The sequence below is a fragment of the Wyeomyia smithii genome, chromosome 3 (assembly GCF_029784165.1).
Source record: "Wyeomyia smithii strain HCP4-BCI-WySm-NY-G18 chromosome 3, ASM2978416v1, whole genome shotgun sequence".
Classification (NCBI taxonomy): domain Eukaryota; kingdom Metazoa; phylum Arthropoda; class Insecta; order Diptera; family Culicidae; genus Wyeomyia; species Wyeomyia smithii.
In genome coordinates, this window is record NC_073696.1 from 237,041,824 (window position 1) to 237,062,418 (window position 20,595).

The 20,595-nt window shown below is 36.6% G+C and overlaps 1 protein-coding gene across 1 annotated transcript in view; it reads left to right on the plus strand.

Annotated features, from left to right (window-relative positions):
- Positions 1 to 1,137: 1,137 nt before the first annotated feature.
- LOC129726885 (A disintegrin and metalloproteinase with thrombospondin motifs 7) overlaps positions 1,138 to 20,595 on the plus strand; it is a 97,281-nt gene continuing 77,823 nt past the window's right edge. The window contains exons 1-2 of the mRNA XM_055684087.1: positions 1,138 to 2,085; positions 16,591 to 16,861. Coding sequence (XP_055540062.1) covers positions 1,986 to 2,085; positions 16,591 to 16,861 — 371 coding nt within the window. The 5' untranslated portion in view covers positions 1,138 to 1,985. The remainder of the gene's footprint in view (positions 2,086 to 16,590; positions 16,862 to 20,595) is intronic.

Here is a 20,595-nt window from a genome sequence, read left to right on the forward strand (position 1 = left end):
ATCCCCGTAACAATTACGACGCGCATCTCGACAGTTTACGACCTTATTGGACGGTTTTAATATTGGCTCTCTGCGCGTAATCCGATGCCCGCGTGTAGATAAAACAAAATATCCCCGCACCGTGGTTACGTTTCATCCCGTCCCCCCTTTCCACCACCCACCGAGGGGGGCGGATGGTTGATGGCACAAACCGCATCAACAGTGAGTAGGCAAAATCATTCACAGAAAAGTGGCGGCGTCTACGACTGAAAACATAACATTGCCGAGCGAGTTGAAAGCGGGGTGCTTATATATGTGTGAGTAAGCGAGAAAGAGACCGGGTGAATGGAAGACGCTGCAACTTCCGAACACTGGAAACCACATCAAACGTCCGATATTGACTTGAAAGATGGATTTCTACTAGACCCGAGACAGTCGTAGTTGGTAAAGAAACATAAAAGTAGATTGCGCATCAGAACAGTAAACAACATCATCGCTCTCGAATGACATTTGTTGGATGACGTCTGACCACCCAACCTTTGATCGGAATCCGGTTGAATCTAAATTAACCTGGTACTCCTTAAAACAGGAGTATTATTAATTATTATGTTTAGTTTGCAAAGTACTATAAAATTTCGTTTTGCGAAAAAATGTACACTAAAGATTCAATTCAAGAGCTACACTGAGAAACGTCATATTATTTTATTTGAAATCATTACATTCCATATCATGTGAAATAAACATCAATTTTTGATATTCACAGTAGATCTAGTGAAGTCAAAAAAAAAATTTTTGATAACGACATTTTTGAAAATTTTGAAATAATTTACCTATCTATCTGGACATATTTGACATTTGTGATATTTTGGACATACATGAAATTTTAAAAATTCACATGAAAAGCGTAGTTATTATTATTTACGAATTTTCCTGCTCAGTCAGGTTGTGAAAAAGTGAGTTAGTTATCTAAACTGTGATATTTCAAACAGTCGAACCGGAATCAATCAATTCTACAACAGCATCAGCACCATTCAAACGCTCCCACCCGCAAACCTTCACTACTGGCAGCACTGACGCAGCACAGCACCGGTGCTAACGGTCGGCGTCGCAGCTCGCGATCGATTCGTTTCGCGATCGCAGCTCAGTTTGCCGCAACGAGCGGATCGAGTCGAACGCGATTGGTCGAAGTTCCGTCGAGGTGCGTGTGTGAAAACCGACTGGTTCGCCCTTAAGGAATTGAATTTGTTCTGTCTTCGAGTTCAGACTGGCAGACAGACAGACCCAAGAACCCGCCCGATAGGTTACCGCGCAGATCATCGATCAAAGCCAGCAGCGCAGGCAGCATCGAGTGTCGTTTAAAAAGTTTTATTTTTTTTTTCGGAGGATTGCACCGGAAAACACAAAAACAAAACAATCATCAGCGCCAAGATGAGTGGATCGATTGATAATGGTTAAATGGACCCGCGCGCGTGGATTCTATATAAAGTGTACGCCGAGAGGCCCGGAGATCGGAAAAGCAAAAAAAAAGTGTCTGTGTTTGGCTATCTGCAATCGATATTACCCTCCTCCATAAGTGTTTTTTTTTTCTGCCCGGCAGGAATTTTATTTTAAGTATTTGGTCGGAAATCGATAGTTTAGGGAGGAGGTACGCTATCGACTGAGCAAAACAACATATTAATCTCTAAGCGTATCTAGAACCGAAAAAGCAACGTTACGGTTTCAAGTGAGTCAGCAAAAAACGGAAATGAGTGCTCGGCTAAATTGAAGAAAAAACGGCAAAAGTGCGTGTTTGGGATAGACCACGAAGGTTTAGGTAAAAAACATTCTGGCACCGAGAAATAATATACATAATACGATGTTTGTCGAACGGAGTGTCACGTGCCAGTTTAGTGAATATTGTTGATAAGAAAAAAATTTGAAGCAACCATCGTGCAACCTGCAGATTGTGTAAAGTTCGAGTTGATACTAGTCTATCCCGGAAGCTGACACTTCAAGGCACAGGAATCATGTGTCCCAGAAAATCACTGCTGAAGCTAATCCTTATCGCCTGGAGCGTGATTTGTGGACCGACGGGTGTCGCAGTGCGCGCTGAATCCGACCACCAAGGTAGGTCTTTTTCAGTACAGGTTAGCTCTACGGGCTTTCAAAAAAAAATTTACAAGAGGACTTAGACTTGAAAATGGTTTTTGATCAGCACAAGTGTATGGAATTATTCGGGGAAGAAATATTGAGAGTGCATAAAGATTAAATACATATGTGAAGATTTAACATGAGAACAGTAATTTAGTTATCGTATTGCAGAACTAAAAGTGAGTAATTAAGCTCCTTCCATTTGCCAAAATTTCTGTGACTTAAGTGAGAAAGGTCCATCCCATCTTCTCAATAATCTATTTTCTTTCTGCATTCGGTACTCAACCGAATTTTGTTTGGAAAAAAAATACGGACTTTCTAAAAAAAATTATCAGAAGTCTTGGTCTGAGAAAATGCTTTTTCGATCAGCACAAGTGTATTGAATTATTCAGGAAAAGAATATTGAGAGTGCATAAAGACCATGGCTCATTCATACGTGAAAATATAACAGCAGAACAGTAATTCAATTACCGCATTCAAGGCAAAATGTAAGTGAAAAATTTCCCAGCATTTCAAAAAAATAGTGAGCATGATGCATTCCATCTTTCCCTCTCAGTGATATCTTATTTTCTATATGGGTCATTCCATGTCAAGTGTCCGAGGTAATACATCAATTTCCGATTTCGACCAAAATTTGTGAGTCGATGTATTTTGGGCCGGAACTTATAAGTACAAAGTGTTGTACCGATTGGTGGACCCCTCGACCAATAGGACTGCCTCCACTTTTTGCGAATTTAGCAAAACACATTTTTTATTTTGTGAATATCTCGGGACCGTGAAGAGATACAGGTAATATTGACATATCATTTTGAAGGGTTTCAGATGTAGAATCGAACTACGTGATAATTTTTTTTCTGCAGTGTTGCCAACATTGCATTTTTTTCGATTCAAAACTTAATTTGCAATTTCCTCAAAATACCCCCCTTCGATTTTAATTTTGACCACGCCAATTTATTTAGCAGTCGATTTTACATAGAAATCACTCATCAGCCAAAAACAAAATGTCGCGTTCCAGAGATACAGCATTTTCAAAATTGCAAGATTTCGAATTTTGTCTACGCACGAAAGCGTTGCTACATAAATTGCTGCTATCTCAATGGTATTCTAGCAGGCGTTTGTGTTATCGAAGAGATATTCCTTAGAGGAGCATCCGTTAATGATGTAACGCAAAAAATACCGTTCTAGAATCATTTTCACAAAAAGTTACAGGAGAGTTTTGGTTACACTTTTCACACGAATCTTCATTTTATTGATTTAACACATTGTAAAAATCATCCTCTCTAAATTAAAAACCGTTTCCTAACACGCGAATGGTCATGTTTTTTCCTGATTTAAGGTTTACTATGATTTCGAAATTGTAAACAATGTGTCTCATCACGTGTGCAGTCATTTCATTCTTCAAGATGGTGTGTTTAATTGGATTGTATTTAAAACAAATTTGTATCGCTGGAAAACGGTATTGGTTATCACAGCAGCTTACGCGATGAGATTTACTAGCTACTAAGGGAGCATGCATAAATGACGTAGCTATTTTTTAGGTTTTTGTTACCCCCCTTCCCCATCTACCACCATAGCATTTCGTCACAAAGTCAAACCCCCTGTGGATAATTACGTAGCTTTATGACAAACTACACTCCCCCCGGCCCAAACCAATGACTTTATTTTGCAAATTTTATTACTAAAAACTTACATTGTATCATAAATGAAAAAGACAAGACTAAGAATTAAAAATGACCATAAATAAACAAAGCGGTGAAAAAAAAAACAATTAGAGGGGGGATCCTTCTATCACAACTAACATGTTTAAACTTATTGGCAAAAATCTAGAGAAGACTGTTATTATCAATAGGATCTTAGCACTAGTCTCACAATTGTCCTGTACACTAAACAGTTGGCTGCGAAGCCTGTGTCAAATAAACAGAACAGAAAAAGCCACCTCCGCTCTAATCCTGGGTAAAAAGTAGAAGAAGAGCATAAGCAGATGAATGTTATGATAGGCTTACTTGCTCTATGACGTGCTATGATATGAGCAAATTAAGATATTCGGTTACGATAAAATATTTTGGATGCGTTCGGAGATTTGTTTGAACATGTGGTAAATATGCAAAATTATGAAATGAAATCTTAAACCAACATTTTTGTCACGTTATTAACAATGTCACAAGTTGGTTTCAAAATTCGAATCATGGACAAAAGTGTACATTTACCAAAAAACAGTTTGAATTTCAATACGAAAAGTGTGGTCAAAACTCTCCTGTAACCTTTAGTGAAAATGAGAGTGTAACCTTTAGTGAAAATCATTAACGGATGCTCCTCTAAGGAACATATCTTCGATAACACAAACGCCTGCTAGGATAGCAGCAGTTTACGTAGAAGAGCTTTCGTGCGTAGACAAAATCCAAATTTTGAAAATGCTGTATCTCTGGAACGCGACATTTTGTTTTTTGCTGATGAGTGATTCCTATGTAAAATCGTCTGCTAAACACATTGGCGTGGTTCAAATTAAAATCGAAGGGGGGGTATTTCGAGGAAATTGCAAATTAAGTTTTGAATCGCAAAAAATGCAAGGTTGGCAACACTGCAGAAAAAAATTTATCACGTAGTTCGATTCTACATCTAAAACCCTTCAAAATGATATGTCAATATTACCTGTAGCTCTTCACGGTCCCGAGATATTCACAAAATAAAAAAGGTGTTTGGTAAATGTGTGGGTGTGTGTGTGTAAATTCGCAAAAAGTGGAGGCAGTCCCATTGGCCGAGGGGTCCACCAACCGGTACAACACTTTGTACTTTTAAGTTCCGGCCCAAAATACATCGACTCACAAATTTTGGTCGAAATCGGCGATGGTCGATGCATTTCCTCGGACACTTGACATGGAATGACCCATATCTTAGCCGTAAACCCTTATCGAAATGAACTATCCTGATGACCAACATCACAAGTCTCCCACGTTCATGTTGCATATGAATAATGTTTTACTTGCACTTTGTTCCATTATGGACCAAATGTATGTTCTATTGAACTTAGAATTTTGTTACGAACAACTAAGATGAGATAAATTTTAGGGTGCCAATCACTTATATGGAAAAAAAGTAACCAGAGAGTTTAAAGAAAAAACCCTACAGAAAATTTTTATCCACCCGAAAAAACACCCTATGCAAAATTTTAGCTCGATTAGACTAAAAACGGGGTGGCGCAAAGCGATCGAAGTTTGACCTTGAAAAATTCGAAAAATCACCAAAATCGAGAATTTTTTCTTCAGATGATACCAGATCTGGACGTTTCATGCATTTTGGAGTCATCTGGGACGAGAAAAAAATCTCGAAAACCGAAATTTCATACACCCCACTCCGTTGGGTTAATTTTTGGATTTTTAAAGGCCAAAATTCAATCGCTTTGCGCCACCCCATTTTAAGTCCGGTTGAGCTGAAACTTTGTTTTTTCGGGTAGATGAACATTTTGTATAGGGTTTCTTAAAATGATCATTTTTATCGGCACACTAATAAATATATTCCGTTTTCTATATATGATAGCTGGAAATAGTTCCATAGCTGAAAAATGTATCAACATTTATCAACATTCGGAAAGCATTTTTTAACGCTTAGGCCCACTGTAGTGTAAAACGAACACACATAGTAGTAAAAACGATTAAAACCTGATCAAAAGTGAAAAATTCAAAGTAAATCAACTTTGTATTGTAGTGTTTCATTTTGAAGTGTGATGTATGCTTGATCACTTGACAGCTCGTCAACATCCAAAAGTTATGTTTACGGTCTTAACGAGATGTTTGGACCTACCGCTATTCAACAGTTTTTTGTGCATGATAATGACGCTTAGATACCGTGAGCTAAAATATAACGTTCCGAAGATAAACAAGTGATTTTTGAACTAAACAACGATGGAGATTGTTGAAGAAGTTTAATCGAACAGAAATGTGTACTTAGCATGTATGCTAGTCTCTCCAAATACCCAAGTGTTTGTCAAAATCAATATAATAAAACCCAGTATATTTGTTTTTATAAGTTAACTCAAAATGGGATAAGTTATGTTTCCGGCAAAATCCGGTTGAACGGCTTACACTACGTGAAAGTGCTAATATTTTTGGTTTTAATGGTGAAGAAAAACCTTCCGGATGCTTCCGGTTTCGTGTTTTATCGCTATGTGAAAATAATCAAGAAATTCTTATTTTTTCGCTTCTTGGATAGTTGTAGCCTTGGTTACGCAAATGAAACTTTGTCAAATGACTGAAATGTGTACTGAAAAGTCATTTCATGATGAATTCAAGTATTTGGATGAATTTTGACCCGACTATGACAAAATTTAAATTTCATTATAAGAAATGTCATCCATCACTTTAAGGTGGGATACTCCATGCAAAAAAATATCCAAATCCAATCATTAGTTTTTATTATCGGCAAATTTTTTTTTCAAATAATTATTGTCAGGTTTGATGTTCTAAGTGTTCCACTGTGGAACAGTAAAAATCTCGGTTGTGGAAAAACACCGAAAAAAAATTACGTTGGAGAAAAATCAGGATCTAGGTCCGGTCATTACTGGGTTAAAGTTTTGCTCTAATGAACTTTACTAAATAACTGAGCAAGAAACGCATTTTATATTATTCATACATTATTCGAAAAAAATCTCCAAGATTTTAAAAACTTTTCACCGGGTCCGAATATTTGTCTTTTTCAAATATATGACCAAGTAGATAAGATGCTAATCTAGTGAGTCAGCCGTCGTATGTAAGATGGCCCTCATACCCCGAATTGCTCTCTTTTCTCATGGGTTCTTTCCAAAAACACGTAGGTATTTCCAGCAATTTTCATTCAGTCACAGCTGAACTGATATTGACAGCATTGTATACCAGGCTTTCATACAGCTCTCATAGGGCAGCTTTGAAAAACTACAACATCTTAAGTCTTCTAGACTGTCTAGAAAGCCAATTTAAAAAAAAAAATTAACTATTCAAAATTAAATTATATTTATATAAGTTCTGAATTGATGCTTTTTAAGGTATTGGTTACCTTCTACTCGTCTGTTGTGCAGTATATAATAGTCTTTAAAAAGTCTTTTTTTTTATTCAACGAAAGGTCTCTAAAGTCTCTTGTCTCACCTCAAATGGTCTTTTTTTTTCATTTCTCGTTTAAATTATCAGACGATGTGAGAATGTTAGATGTTGGTATTAGCTTTTAGCTCGAGAGAAAAAAAGAAAATCTGGAATTTTTATTACGCGTGTAGCACCTTTTTTATTGCATGAAAGTAGTAATTTTCTAAATGTTCAGTTATTCAACCATAAAAAAGTTTGTTCATAAGAAATTCGAATTATATGTGGAGATGTCACAGCTGCTACTGCTAAATAAGGACTGTTGTAGTCGCTGTCTTAAACTAATGTGAGCAGTTTAGGCTGAAATATAGTTCATTACTAGGTCTATAATGCCATCGACCGTGGGAAAGAAATTATATAACGACCAATCAGAGGTCGAATTTTGCGTTTTGACAAGACTTGGCTATTTTCAATAGTACAACAGTTCGAATAATAAAATAACAAATTTCTTAATTTGGGAGGATTCTTAGGAGATTTTCCAATCTATTGCTGCAAGAACGAAGGAAATCCATCGAAAACTAACCGATTTTTTGGCGTTTAAAATCGGACATATATTCCAGTTTTTGCGTTTTACGTCAAAATTCTAAAAAAATGACCTTGGCAACTGTTTTAAGCTTTAGAGAAACTTGTTTTTCGTTTTTGTCGATCAGTATTATCAATTGCAATTTGTCAATTTTCTGTGTTTACTTATCATCAAATATCTTAAAATAACAATATAGTTCACTCTCGAATTTCCCATATATTTCCGTGAAGACAGACAGGGAACACCCCCTCTTGTGGTGAAAAAGGTAACTAAACTCATTGCACAGTGGTACAGTAAGGCAATTTAGGCGGACATGAGCTTTTCGTTGCGATTTTGGTTTGCGGTTTAAAGCCATAGTTTTTGTAAAAAGTTGTTTCTTATACATAGTCCTCTATTTATGTGCAAATGAAAATTAGGGTGGTCCTAAAATCAACGAAATAAAAACATACTAACTTGTTTTTATTTGCATAAATAATTGTAAACATTCTTTGGCAAACTTGTAGATCAACTAATTCTAAGTAACTTTGTAAAAAAACTTTTTTGTAGACATTAAATTTGGTTTCCAAAAACAGTCTTTTCGCTCTATTTTTTCAATTCAAATTTAAAAACAAAATTTTCTTCGGTAACTTGAATCAAAAATACGCCAATTTTGACGAAAAAACATTGTCGATATATTGTACAGATGAAAAGTTTTCACTATTTCTATTTTAAAAATAGGCCCTTTTAAAATACTGATGTCTCCGTTTAGGGCAAATAAAATAATATATATTGGTATCATTTGAAAGAACAAATATTGTATAAATTTTGTGAAGAAATACCGAAAGCTGCTTAAAATTAGTTGATCTATAACTGTGCCGATGAATGCATACATTTATTTCTGCAAATAAAAAAGTTAGTTTTTTTATTTAGTCGATTTCAGGACCACCCTAATTTTCATTTGCACATAAAAAAGACTAAATATAAGAAACAAGTTCTAAAAAAAAATTTTTACTCTAACACCACAAAATCGCATCGAAAAACTTATGTCCGCCTACATTGCCTCACTGTACCATAGAGATGGTCGGGTTTGAAGGTTTTCAAACCCGTACCCGACCCGAACCCGAAACTTTTTTTTCGTTCAAACCCGAACCCGACCCGAACCCGAAAATTTTATTTCCATGAAACCCAAACCCGACCCGAACCCGAAATTGTGAAACCCGAACCCGACCCAAACCCGAGATTTTATAGATTTTATAGTCGGGTTTCGGGTTTTCATACTCAAACCCGACCTAAACCCGGCATTTTCAAACCCAAACCCGACCCGAACCCGAAATTTTTTTTTCACCAAACCCGAACCCGACCCGTACCCGACACTTTCAAAAATTTTCAAACCCGAACCCGGGTACGGTTCGAAAACCCGAAACCCGACCATCTCTACGTACCACTGTGCATTGTTGTTGAATTTCTTTGAGCCATACTTTCACAGAAAAAACCACAGAAGACAAGAAAATAACTTGTTGCAGATTTTGTACGTATATTGTTTGTTTATAAAAAATATGTTGCAGATTTCGTGCGTATATTGTTTGTATGGAGTTGAATATTGATAATATAATAGATGTAGCTTATCGAGGTACGAAGAAGAAATATTCAAATAATCAGGACACGTCGTGTAAATGGTAAACTAATCCCAAGTTGCTATATACGTGGTTCCCTGTGTAGCTTCACTAGCTCAGATCCATCACGGGAAGCAACTACGAAATGTGCGGCAGTCAAGGTCAAGCTCAATAATCAGGCCACGAAGTGTACAATTAAATGAATGTTTCAATTACCTCGTGGAAAAGATAAAAGGAGAAACCGCACAAAGGTTGTCAATTGTCGTATATGGTTGTTGTGCAACTTTTAGCTAAGATAACACTTGAATGTTCTATCAATTTAACAATTTAAGTATGGATACATGTGATGTCGTAATTGGTTTAAAAGCTTTATTTTATTATATTTAAAAGATATTTAACAAAACAAACATAATTTGTGATAACAACTGTTATGCAAAAACTATTATTTAATGTTTAATTTTCTTCGTTTTGAAAGTATTTTTTTGTTTTTTTCATCCCTCCGAATTTTTTGCTCTCGAGTTATAATCTTCGTCACTTGCAGCTTTGCTTTAACCAGCATATTTATGTATTTACTAGCTGACCCGGCAAACTTCGTCCTGCCTGTTTTTGTGTTTAATTTAATTATTTTTAACATTCCAAATTCATTGATTTCTTGCGATTTGTTTATATCGTTTGAAATTATTGGTTTTATCGGAATGACAACATACTCGACTTTTGCCTTTAGTACATCACCTCTATTCCGGAAACACTCATATTGGGTGGTATTCAGTTATTTTCGTTGTTTTCCAGAAACTGAAAGTGGTCATCTTCGAATTCAAAATGGTGTCCAGGGTCAATGCTTGGCTTCTTTACATCATTTCGATTACGGACATATCCATATGTAGTAGTATTCGGTTATTTCCGTTGTTTCCCAGAAGTTACCATTTTACAATTCAAACTGGTGTCTGAGTTAAATTCTGGATCCGGTGATTCTCATATTGAGTGGTATTTGGTCAATTCAGGCTATTTTTCCGAAACCGTAAGTCGCCATCTTGGATTTTAAAATGGCATTTGGAGACGATTTCTGGCCTCTGAGCGTCATTCTGGTTGAAGAAATACCCATATTTGGTGGTATTTGGTCATTTTCGGCAGTTTTCCAGTCACCGGAAGTCGCCATTTTACAACTCAAAATGTTGTCGGAGGTCGACAAACGTACAAACCGTGGAACACCACCCGTGGATTGCCTCATACGTAGGCGAACTTTATTATTATAAAATATTCGGCCGAATCCATTTCACAATAATATGTGCATTTTTTTCAGTGTACCCAACTTCAATATCTCTTTTATTTGAAGCTCCATCATTTTTTTTAATTAATGGTTTTAAATGAATTTCCTGCCATCAACAGTCAACGATAGAGCGAATTAAGAAATACAGCTTGAAATCTTCTGCATATACAAGTTTGCAGTCAACATCCAGCATTAATGAAACGTCATTGAAGAACATGTAAACAGCAAAGGTCCAAAGTTGCTACCTTGTGGAACGCCAGTTGTGTTTAAAACTGTGGCGAACTACAAGAATTAATGCGTACTCGTAGATCTCTATCTAAGCAGAATGAACCAAGTCAATCGACAAACCTCTGCGATGCACCAAGCCGTAAGATTTTTTTTAAACAACATTTTATGGTCAATCCGATTAAACACTGCCTTCAAACCTGTATAGAATACGTCAATTTGAGCTTTTAGTTGCAGTTTTTTTCCCTGTAACAGGAATTTTTTATTATTGCACTGTTGAAATATGAAAATTTGGCTGCATATGAGCTAGATATTGATAAATGTAAGGCTTCTGTGTTATCATAAACAGTAATCAGATGAATGTGTTTTTTTCGCAATCAATTAACTGGTCACGAGAAAATTGACTTTTATCGTTGTTTTGAAAGTGATTGACAATTTTGGAGTAGTTTCATTGTTTATTTTTCATGCCTAAATAAATAATTTATTTGACACAAAAGAAATTATGTTGTACCTTAAAGTGACATAAACGACGAACATATTTGAAAATTGTTTAACATGTTATTTCTGCTACCTAATGTTTGTTTTCGATTAGCTTGAAGAGATTTCTGGTCATCCAAGCATTTTAAGACGCTCCGTAGTACATATACAGTTCATTTAAACTCAAAAAATTGAAAATTACGTTATATTAAGGTAAATATTACGTTACATCATTTACGTTATAAAGATGATACGTTGTAAGGCAGGTTACGTTATAACGAGGAATACTTGTATTTTTAAAATAATTTTTTTCGTCAGAATTGGCATAATAATGTAAAACTAATGGCTAGGGGCACCAATCATAAATTCATAAGAATGGTTGAATAGCTATAACCTCAGGCAGACGTCCAAGCTGAGTTCCAAACTTGTGTAAAGATTTTTGTAGTAGCAATTCGTAACCAGATAGCGCTACCAGTGACGCCAGCCTTATACACCAGCGAAAAAAAATGTATTGTAGCGATAAGTTCACCAGGCGGCGCTAGTTTACAAGTGATTTATATGGCAATTCTCTTTGAAAATTTGCACGGAATTTTCGATCAATTTTGTTCTTGCTTGGACGTCTGTCTGTGCTATAATCTTTCATTTTTTTTCGGTTTGAGCTTTTGAAATGCACTTTTTTCATTTTGTCGACCAGTGATCCCCACAATAATAATAAGAACTTCGTTTATCCTCAAGTAATACCCGATAAAACGAACAACGGGTCGCTCGTCTTTGTATTAAAAGTATCAATACGAAATTTCAATTCCGAAATTTACATAACAATTCACGTGAGTTCTGATAACAGCGTAATCAACTCACTCAAAACTTTAACGATGTCGAAAAAGACTTGTTAGGTGTGCAACTAAGTTCTCGTTGTTTTTTGTTATTAATTTTTAGTTAATTTGAAAAAGCATGCAATCGCTTGAAAATGGTTTGGCTGGTAACTTCTAATACCAAAGCAACCTTAATAGAATTTTTACCTTCCTTCACATCGAAATAACCGTCTTAACCCTTTATCGCTCATAAGTAATCACGCACAGAACCAACCAGATGAAAAAAGAACTCATTTCATTCGCGTCGCTTTATTTTGATTTGGTTGAAAATTTACACAGATGTTTCTATGGGTCAAGTAGGTCATTTTGTGTTGTTGATATTTATTTTGATTTCTTATTATTTGGTAAAAACTCAGCTGACAGAACAGTCTCACAGAATATGCACTTATCAATGTAACCAAAAACTACGCCAAACTATCTCTGCTATGCGAATTTGTGTGCTGAAATCAATAGTTCTTGATTATCAATTTAATAGTTGAATACAGCTGGATTCTTTTAGCGAAGAAAGGTCATTACTTGGCTCTTACTAATGTTAACCATAAACGATAAACAAACTCATTAAAATCCCTTGCAGCCACCAACAGCCGTCGATAGAGTGAATTAAGAAATACAGCTTAAAATCGTCTGCATATACGAGTTTGCAGTCAACATTCAGCATTAATGAAACGTCATTGAAAACAGTGTCAACCGCAAAGGTCCAAAGTTGCTACCTTGTTGAACGCCAGTGGTGTTTGAAACTGTGGCGAACTACAAGAATTAATGCGTACTCGTAGATCTCTATCCAGAGCCGGATTTATGAGGGGGGCCCAGGGGGCCCGGGCCCCGGGCCCCCACATTTTTAGGGCCCCCACAAATCGACAAAAAGATTTTTTCTCTTTAAAAAAGAGATTTAATCAAAAGTTCGATTTACAGTAAGAAAATTCGAACAGACCATTACAATCTGACACTTTCCTTAAGTGTTATTTTTTCGCGAGCGCCAATATCGCAACTACATCCATAAGAGTTCACCTTGGATTCTCTTGGAATGACACACATTAACACACCATTTGAATCGAACCAGCGCGCATTAAACGCCTAGAGTTAAAGTTTGGCCGACTGTCATTAAAAGCGCCAATCGAAGTGTCAAAACTCGTTCCAATCGAACATCAGCAATGTTAAAACTATGATGAAAAAACTGTGGACTGTTTGATTGGAACTTTTCAATGACAGTCGGCCAAACTTTAACTCTAGGGCTTTAGCGCGCATGGGTGGTAAAGCAGATAAAGAAAATAACCCACAAGTTTTTTAATGCATTGCTTTTGCTCACTGGTCCGAATCAGGGATACCAGATGTGCTTTGCGAAATGCAGATTTTCTGAGCTCGTGTGCAAATTTAATTGACCTGCAGATATGTGTAGTTTTTTCCTAGTTTCTATTATTGTCAGAGTCGTCTTATATTTGTGCAGTCTTTCTCAAATTGTGTGCAAATTTTTGCCTGTGGATCGCATTTTTTTCAAATTGCGGTAGTTTTTTTTTTCAGGTATCAAGAAAAAAGTTTGAAGATGAAACATATTAAAAATAGGTTGCGTGCGACTGTGAAGAATGAAAGGCAGTCAAACTTAGCATTATTAAGTTTCGAGTACGAGTATACTGAAGAAGTTATGTTGATTATTTAATTAATAAGTTTTCTGCAAAAAAACTCGTAAAGCGTAGTTTCCAAGCGAAGTGAAAAATTTGACAAGTAAAAAGCTTAAATTTTCGCTTGCGAAATCTGTCGTGAAAACCCGTTTCTGGAACACGCAGGTATTTCACCAGTCTGCAATTTACAGTTTAGGTGAAGCGAAATTCACGAGTTTACACTCCGAGCGAAGTGAAAATTGGCTGCAGCTGACAGAATATAAACGCACGCAAGTTTTTGCTTGCTGCTGCTTTTTTCACTAGCGTTTGCATGCGTGAAAAAAGTGAACACAAGAAAAAGATGAGATCCACAACCTTTCGCGATCGCACAACGATTTCGCTTGATCGAATTTGTCTACAGTTCCTAGCGAAGTGAAATTTTTGCAGGTTGCATTTTTCACGAGCGTAAAAAAATGATCATTTTGTATGAGATTTTCACTTCGCTTGGAACTCTAAATAGGACTTAAGAAAAAATTCTAACAAATTTTTGGTAATTTTTCAATAGCAAATAAATGCTTTTAACTCGTACGATAAAAAACAGTTTTGTTTAATTTTGGGGCCCCCACTATAACTGGGCCCCGGGCCCCCACAATCGTAAATCCGGCTCTGTCTCTATCTAAGAAGAATGAACCAGGTCAATCGACAAACCTCTGCGATGCACCAATCCGTGAGTTTTTTTTAAATAACATTTTGACCATAAAATCCAATTAAACACTGCCTTCAAATCTGTACATAACACGCCGATTTGAGCTTTTTATTGCATGTGCTATATACAAGTCGAAGTGACTAGTTATACCACCCCTACTTATCCTACCATTCGCTGATCACAGTTTTCGAATATCGGTAACATGTATTTCCACTGTGGGAAACTTGCCTTTCTCGAATGATTTGTTTTAAATGTGGCATAAGTAGTTCGGCTCAAGCGTGTGCACACCGACTTATTATAACTGCTGGGATTCCTTTCAGTATAACATCTGCCATACTGACTGCGCCATCTTTCGACAATGAGCGAGAATTTTGTTGCGCACCCATGAGCAATAGAATTAATTTTTGTTGCGAATTAGGTTAAAATTCAGGAAGAACGGTCTAATAAAATCTACGAATATTCTGAAACTTGATTTTGAATATTTGCTCGACATTCTGAATGAATAATTAATAAAAACCAGTTCGCATTAAAACCTAAATTTTTGGAAATTCCCGTACAAAACAAACTATTTGGGGTGAGCAACTGCTCGATGTGAAATAAGTTTTCAAGTCCAAACAGAAAAATTGTGACTAATCAATTTACAGTAGAACAATAAAATATATTCATGAAAATATAGAAAGCTTCGCCAATTGATGGAACAGAAATAACAAAACAAAGGGGTTTTACCGAAATTTGTTCGTTTGTAACTCCTATCTATCGTTAGTAGTTTTTGTGCCGCTTCAAATAATTACAGTTCCGTTCGTTACTCGCTTCATCAATTTAAATAATAAAGAGAATAAAGCAAATGTTTTTCTCCTCGGATATAAAGGAGCTCACAAACAGCTTACACAAACGCTTGATAAGCTAATAGATATAATTCCCTCAAGGTGAGTTTTCCGGGTTTTAGTCGATAGTAAAAAAGTCAAGTTATGGTATGAGTCTATGCAGTCACCATACCCGCAATTCACCAATTTTGAACTGTGCGTGCGTCGGTTAGGTAGTTGTAATTCGGTGAGATTCGGAAATTGCTGATAAGCTTATTCCGAGCTTCTGACTCAGAAGCAAGTTCAAAGAGCACCAAGAGATACTGCTAAGTAAATATTTGACTGATAGAAAAGGTGACATTATATTGATACTGTTTATACAACTGTCAAGGCAGATCCGGGAGCAATTTAAATTATAAAATAAGCGATTTTTAACATCTGTTCTAACTTTCGGCAAAGTTCACTGTCGTCAACAGTAGCACATGATATTGACGAACATATTGACTCTAATCATACAAACAGCTGCGAAGTGGCCAAATGGTTTGTTGAATACAACCGTCACGAGGGCATCGCCTATCTACCGAACCGGACTGGGCTGGCCGTATCACAGCACATGATTTTGCTGCGCGTTTACTTCCTTTTGTATCCTACCAGCTAATCATTCGTTCGGGCCCACCAATCGATCTCTGACTTAAGCCGGATTTTGACTCCCAGTTCATTATGGAACCGCGATATATCACAAACAAGAAAATGACGTTATTTCGATTGTCGGAGTTATTAAGTTGTCAGTTCGTGAGAAAGAGATTAAAAGTCTTTTGAATAACAACAACAGCCGAAATCATATCTATATAACTATGAGTCAGACTTTTCAGGTGACAAGCGGTGCGGCGGCAGCGCCGTCCATTCATCGGCTGATCGAATTCAATTCAAGCAGGTTTGCGCGTAAATCACCTTTCCACTATTGATGGGATTTGACTAAGACGGAAGGGGGTATCGCCAGCAATATCCTCCGTAGTTTCAAGCCCGCTTAGTGGCGTTACTACTCTGCGCGGTTTGTGAAAAACTGCGTCACATTTCTCACGTCGCTTAAGCCCGAGGCACCATCGATGTGTACATACTCACAATCAAACCGCAAACTACTGGCGCCTCAATGAATTGGTGCTAATTTGAAAAGACAGCTGACAAACCACAGCCCAGCCATGACTGGAGAGATCTTTAGTTGAACAGAAAATAAGCCTCTTACCATCATTGGCATAAAGTTTGCTGCCGCTAGAATGAAGCTCTCGTTTTTTTTCTTGCTCTCATGTCCCCACCAGGTCTGTACACCAACCGGCTAGAGGAGGCACAGCTGATTGTACCGCGAAGGGTGAATCGGCAGGGGGACTTGATCTCCCATCGGTTAACACATTATCATCATCATCATCATCAACAGCAGCAGCAGCAGCCGTCGCAGCGAGAGGACATATTCGACGGTGAAAAAGTGCTGACCAGCAGAAATCGGCGAAGCCGTCGGGAGCTGCACGAGATAGACGAAAAGCTACACTATCAGATCGATATCGTAGATCAGACCTTACATGTGGAGCTCGAGTAAGTATAGAATTTATGTTTTAAATTATTTAAATATGCTTTTTAGTAGTACCGTTTATGGATTAATTTCCGGTCCGAAGCTTGATATATTTTTCTGTCGACTTAGTTGTTCCTCTGTTCTAGGATTTTTGTGTTATTTTCAGCATCCAGTCAACATAATTATTTGCACCTTAATAATATAAAATGGAACTACAGCATGATGCTCACTTTCTTTTAGTCAACTTGAGAGTTTTAGCAAGTCGGCTCATAATATAGGTAGATCTTTAGTTTGTACATTGTAGTTGTAGCTTGTGCAGGAGCAGGATATAAATTATTTATTCGAATAATAACAAAAGAAATGCTGGTGCCTGATGGATATAACCTCGACTTCATCTGCAATACATTTATATCCATCTGTTCTATAATTTACAAGTACGTATTTATGAAAATCAGCTTGAACGCCTTCTGAAAAATAAAAAACATATTAAGTCACTTCACAATTCTATGTCAGTCATATCTAAGTTTCACGAAAAAAACGTTTATTTTCAAGAAATTCAACAATTTTCATTGGTCGTTGTCATTTTTGAATTCCAAGTTGGATGATGCGAAGCCACATCAATATTGTGCGAAAAAAGCCCACCTTTTGGTTAACTTCGAAACCTAGATAACAAATATACCTTAGCAATGACGTTTCTTCTGTGTAAATATATAGTCATGCTTTTCTTTTCTTTCCTGGTCGAAACAAAATGACTGAAATAATGACATGTTTTCGAGTACAGGTCGGACTCGATTATCCGGGGACTTGATTATCCGGTGAATCGATTATCCGGTATTTTATTTTTTTGTTGTTCGTTTTTAATTTTTATTCCGAAATTTTACCTTTATCATCCCTTCTGGCGTATTTGTTACCATTTATGTAACTTCCGGCATGTTTGGGATATGTTTGAATTAAGAGAAAATAATCCCTGTCCAATAAATTCATCTTTACTTTTCAAAATTTTCTGCTTCTTACATGTAAAATAAACAATGTAAATTATTATTTTATGTTCGTTAATCGCAATTTTGAATATTTTTTCTGTGATTCGATTATCCGGAAACCTCGATAATCCGGAATGGATTTTCTTTTGATATTACGGATAATGGGGTCCGACCTGTACTAGTATCTTCTTACATGTTTACCGAATTCGCAGGATAACTATTGCACTGATGTTCGAATCGACAGTAGGGACTCCACACTGAAGCGTAGTATTTTAAGCTAGATCGTACCAAAGCGCAATATAAGGATTCTAAACAATAGGTGTCGCTGAATTTTTTGCATTACGCATTATGAATTCCATATTCCTGCTGGTCTTGTCGACGGTAAAAGTCATATGTTGTTTGGATGTTTGTTTAGTGTCGAGCAGTATTCCCAAGTTCTTGACACAGTTTGTAGAGGTGTTTTTGATAGGTTGTTATCATAGGTCACTGCGCTAAGCTTCTTTGAGAACGTTATTATCTCGCATTTGTCGACGTTCAACTGCATGAAGTTGTTCACACACAACGATAACTGCTCCTGGAGCATAAAGTTGTTCTAGCAAATCGATAACTGCTCCTGGAGCGCAGTGGCATCTGATGGGACCTATACTTTGACGAACAACTTCAGATCGTCAGCGAATGACAGTCGAGAGACTTGGAACCGGAAATTGGCAGCGTTCAGGTAGAACAGAAAAATCAATGGCCCGAGACGGCTACCTAGAGGGATGCCAGAATGAGCGGAGAACGAAGTCCAAGAAACTCCGTCGATCACAGCTAAACGTCGATCAGCCAAGTAGGATTAAAACCAAAGTAGTAGTGAGCCTTCGATGCCGAGTTTTTCGAGCTTTGGCGATTTGGTGGTTTAGTTTGTCAAAGGTGGCGGAAAGGTCGGTGTGAATGACGTCCGTTAGAGACTGGTCGTCTAAACTGTCCATTCTCTCTGATTTAAGACGTCATAGCGTAGTGTTCAGTCAGGGCAATCAATGTTGAATGGAGATAGTATATTTCGGTACATATCGGTCAATGACGACAGTTTAGAACATGAGAAAATGTTAAGGCGGCGGCATACACGTCGTCTTTGTCAAGTATCTATTCCAGTCGATTTCAAACAACAATATAGGACGTTGATGTTATTGAAATCGGAACGAGCGAAATCATAGTGAACGGCTGTATATCTCAGCCCCCTGATAAAAAATCAAAGATCTTTTTTATGTGAATTTTCGTCATAAATATTGCTTTGCAGTAAATATTTTTTATTTGTGTTTTGAAGGGTTTTATCTAAAAATAATGGACAAAATTTGATTATTTGCGATCTTCAATGGGAAAAATGTGGGAATCGAACAGAATTGCAAAAATATACAAAAAGAGGTTTTTTAGTTGGAAAAAGTCATTTTTTTCACAAATCACATTTGGGTAACCTGTAAGCATTTTTTTAGAAAGTCGAAAAATTCTACAAAAACCCGAATTAATCCACCTAGCGGTGAGACCCAGTCATTCTCTTAAACTTATTACTTAAACTTATTATGTGCTTATATAGATTTACATGATCACTTCAATTTTTAGAAAATAAAATACACCTTGAAAATTTTTGCTGGGTTTATTCTTCACTCCGGGTATTTCGATGGCGAAGATGTCGACTTTCAGTTTCTGGAAAACAACTCCAAGTGACCAAGTATCATCCGTTATGAGTATTGCGGAAGCGTTACACCCAGAGACCAGGAATCAACTCAAGACGCCATTCTAAATTTCTAGATAGTAGCTTCTGATTTCTGGAAGACAACCTAAAAGGGACAAACATTACCCAATGTTTTTCAGAAACTGGGATAATGCTAGGATGCTGGGAGTGAACTCCATACTACACTTTGAAACCCGATTTGGCAGTTTCCGGTTTCTGGGAAATATCCTAAAATTGTCAAATACAATCCAATGAAGGTATATCCACTTTTTGGGTTCTAAAACTTTGATGTTACATATAAAGTAATAATCTAAGTATAAAATGTGAAATTTGACGTGAAATTTGTGCTAAAGAAGAAGTCAAATGATAGAAATCACTTTTAATTTCGAACACTTCAACGCCGGGAACGTTGAAATAGTACAACATCAAATTGAAATGATGTTGATGCCACATATTTTGATCGTAATTACAGTTTTGAATAGGTTACGTTTTTTTCCATGACTTTTAAACCACATGTGTAAAAATTATAGAATTTATTTGTTAAGGGTTTTAAAGACAAGCCCGTTCATTTGAATCCAACTATGTTCCGATCGGTTGTGTAGTTTCTGTGGAAATTAAGTTTCGTGATTTTTACAATTTGATACATAACGGACAAAGATAAAGTCCAGGAACAGTGTAATTAAATGGCGTATTACGCGGCAGCAAGATCGTTTATTTGAGACTATATTTCTGGAAAAATTGAATGAGCTTAAGCAGTCTTAGGAACATGTCTCTTTTCAAAACGTAATTTTCCTTCTTACACATATCGGACAAAGTAAAAGTTCAATAACGATAAAATTCAATTGGATCTTTTGAGGAACTAGACCTTTGATACGACACTAATTTTGTCAAAACTGATTCAACTATCTCTCAGAAAAATAAGTGAGTTTTAACAATCTCCGGAACACGTTTCTTTTAATAACTTTTGAACCACATGTTCAATCATTATAAAAATCATTAGTTAAGGATTTCCAAGACAGTCCGTAGTTTTTGAGATAATGATGTTTCGTGATTTTCACATTTTCAT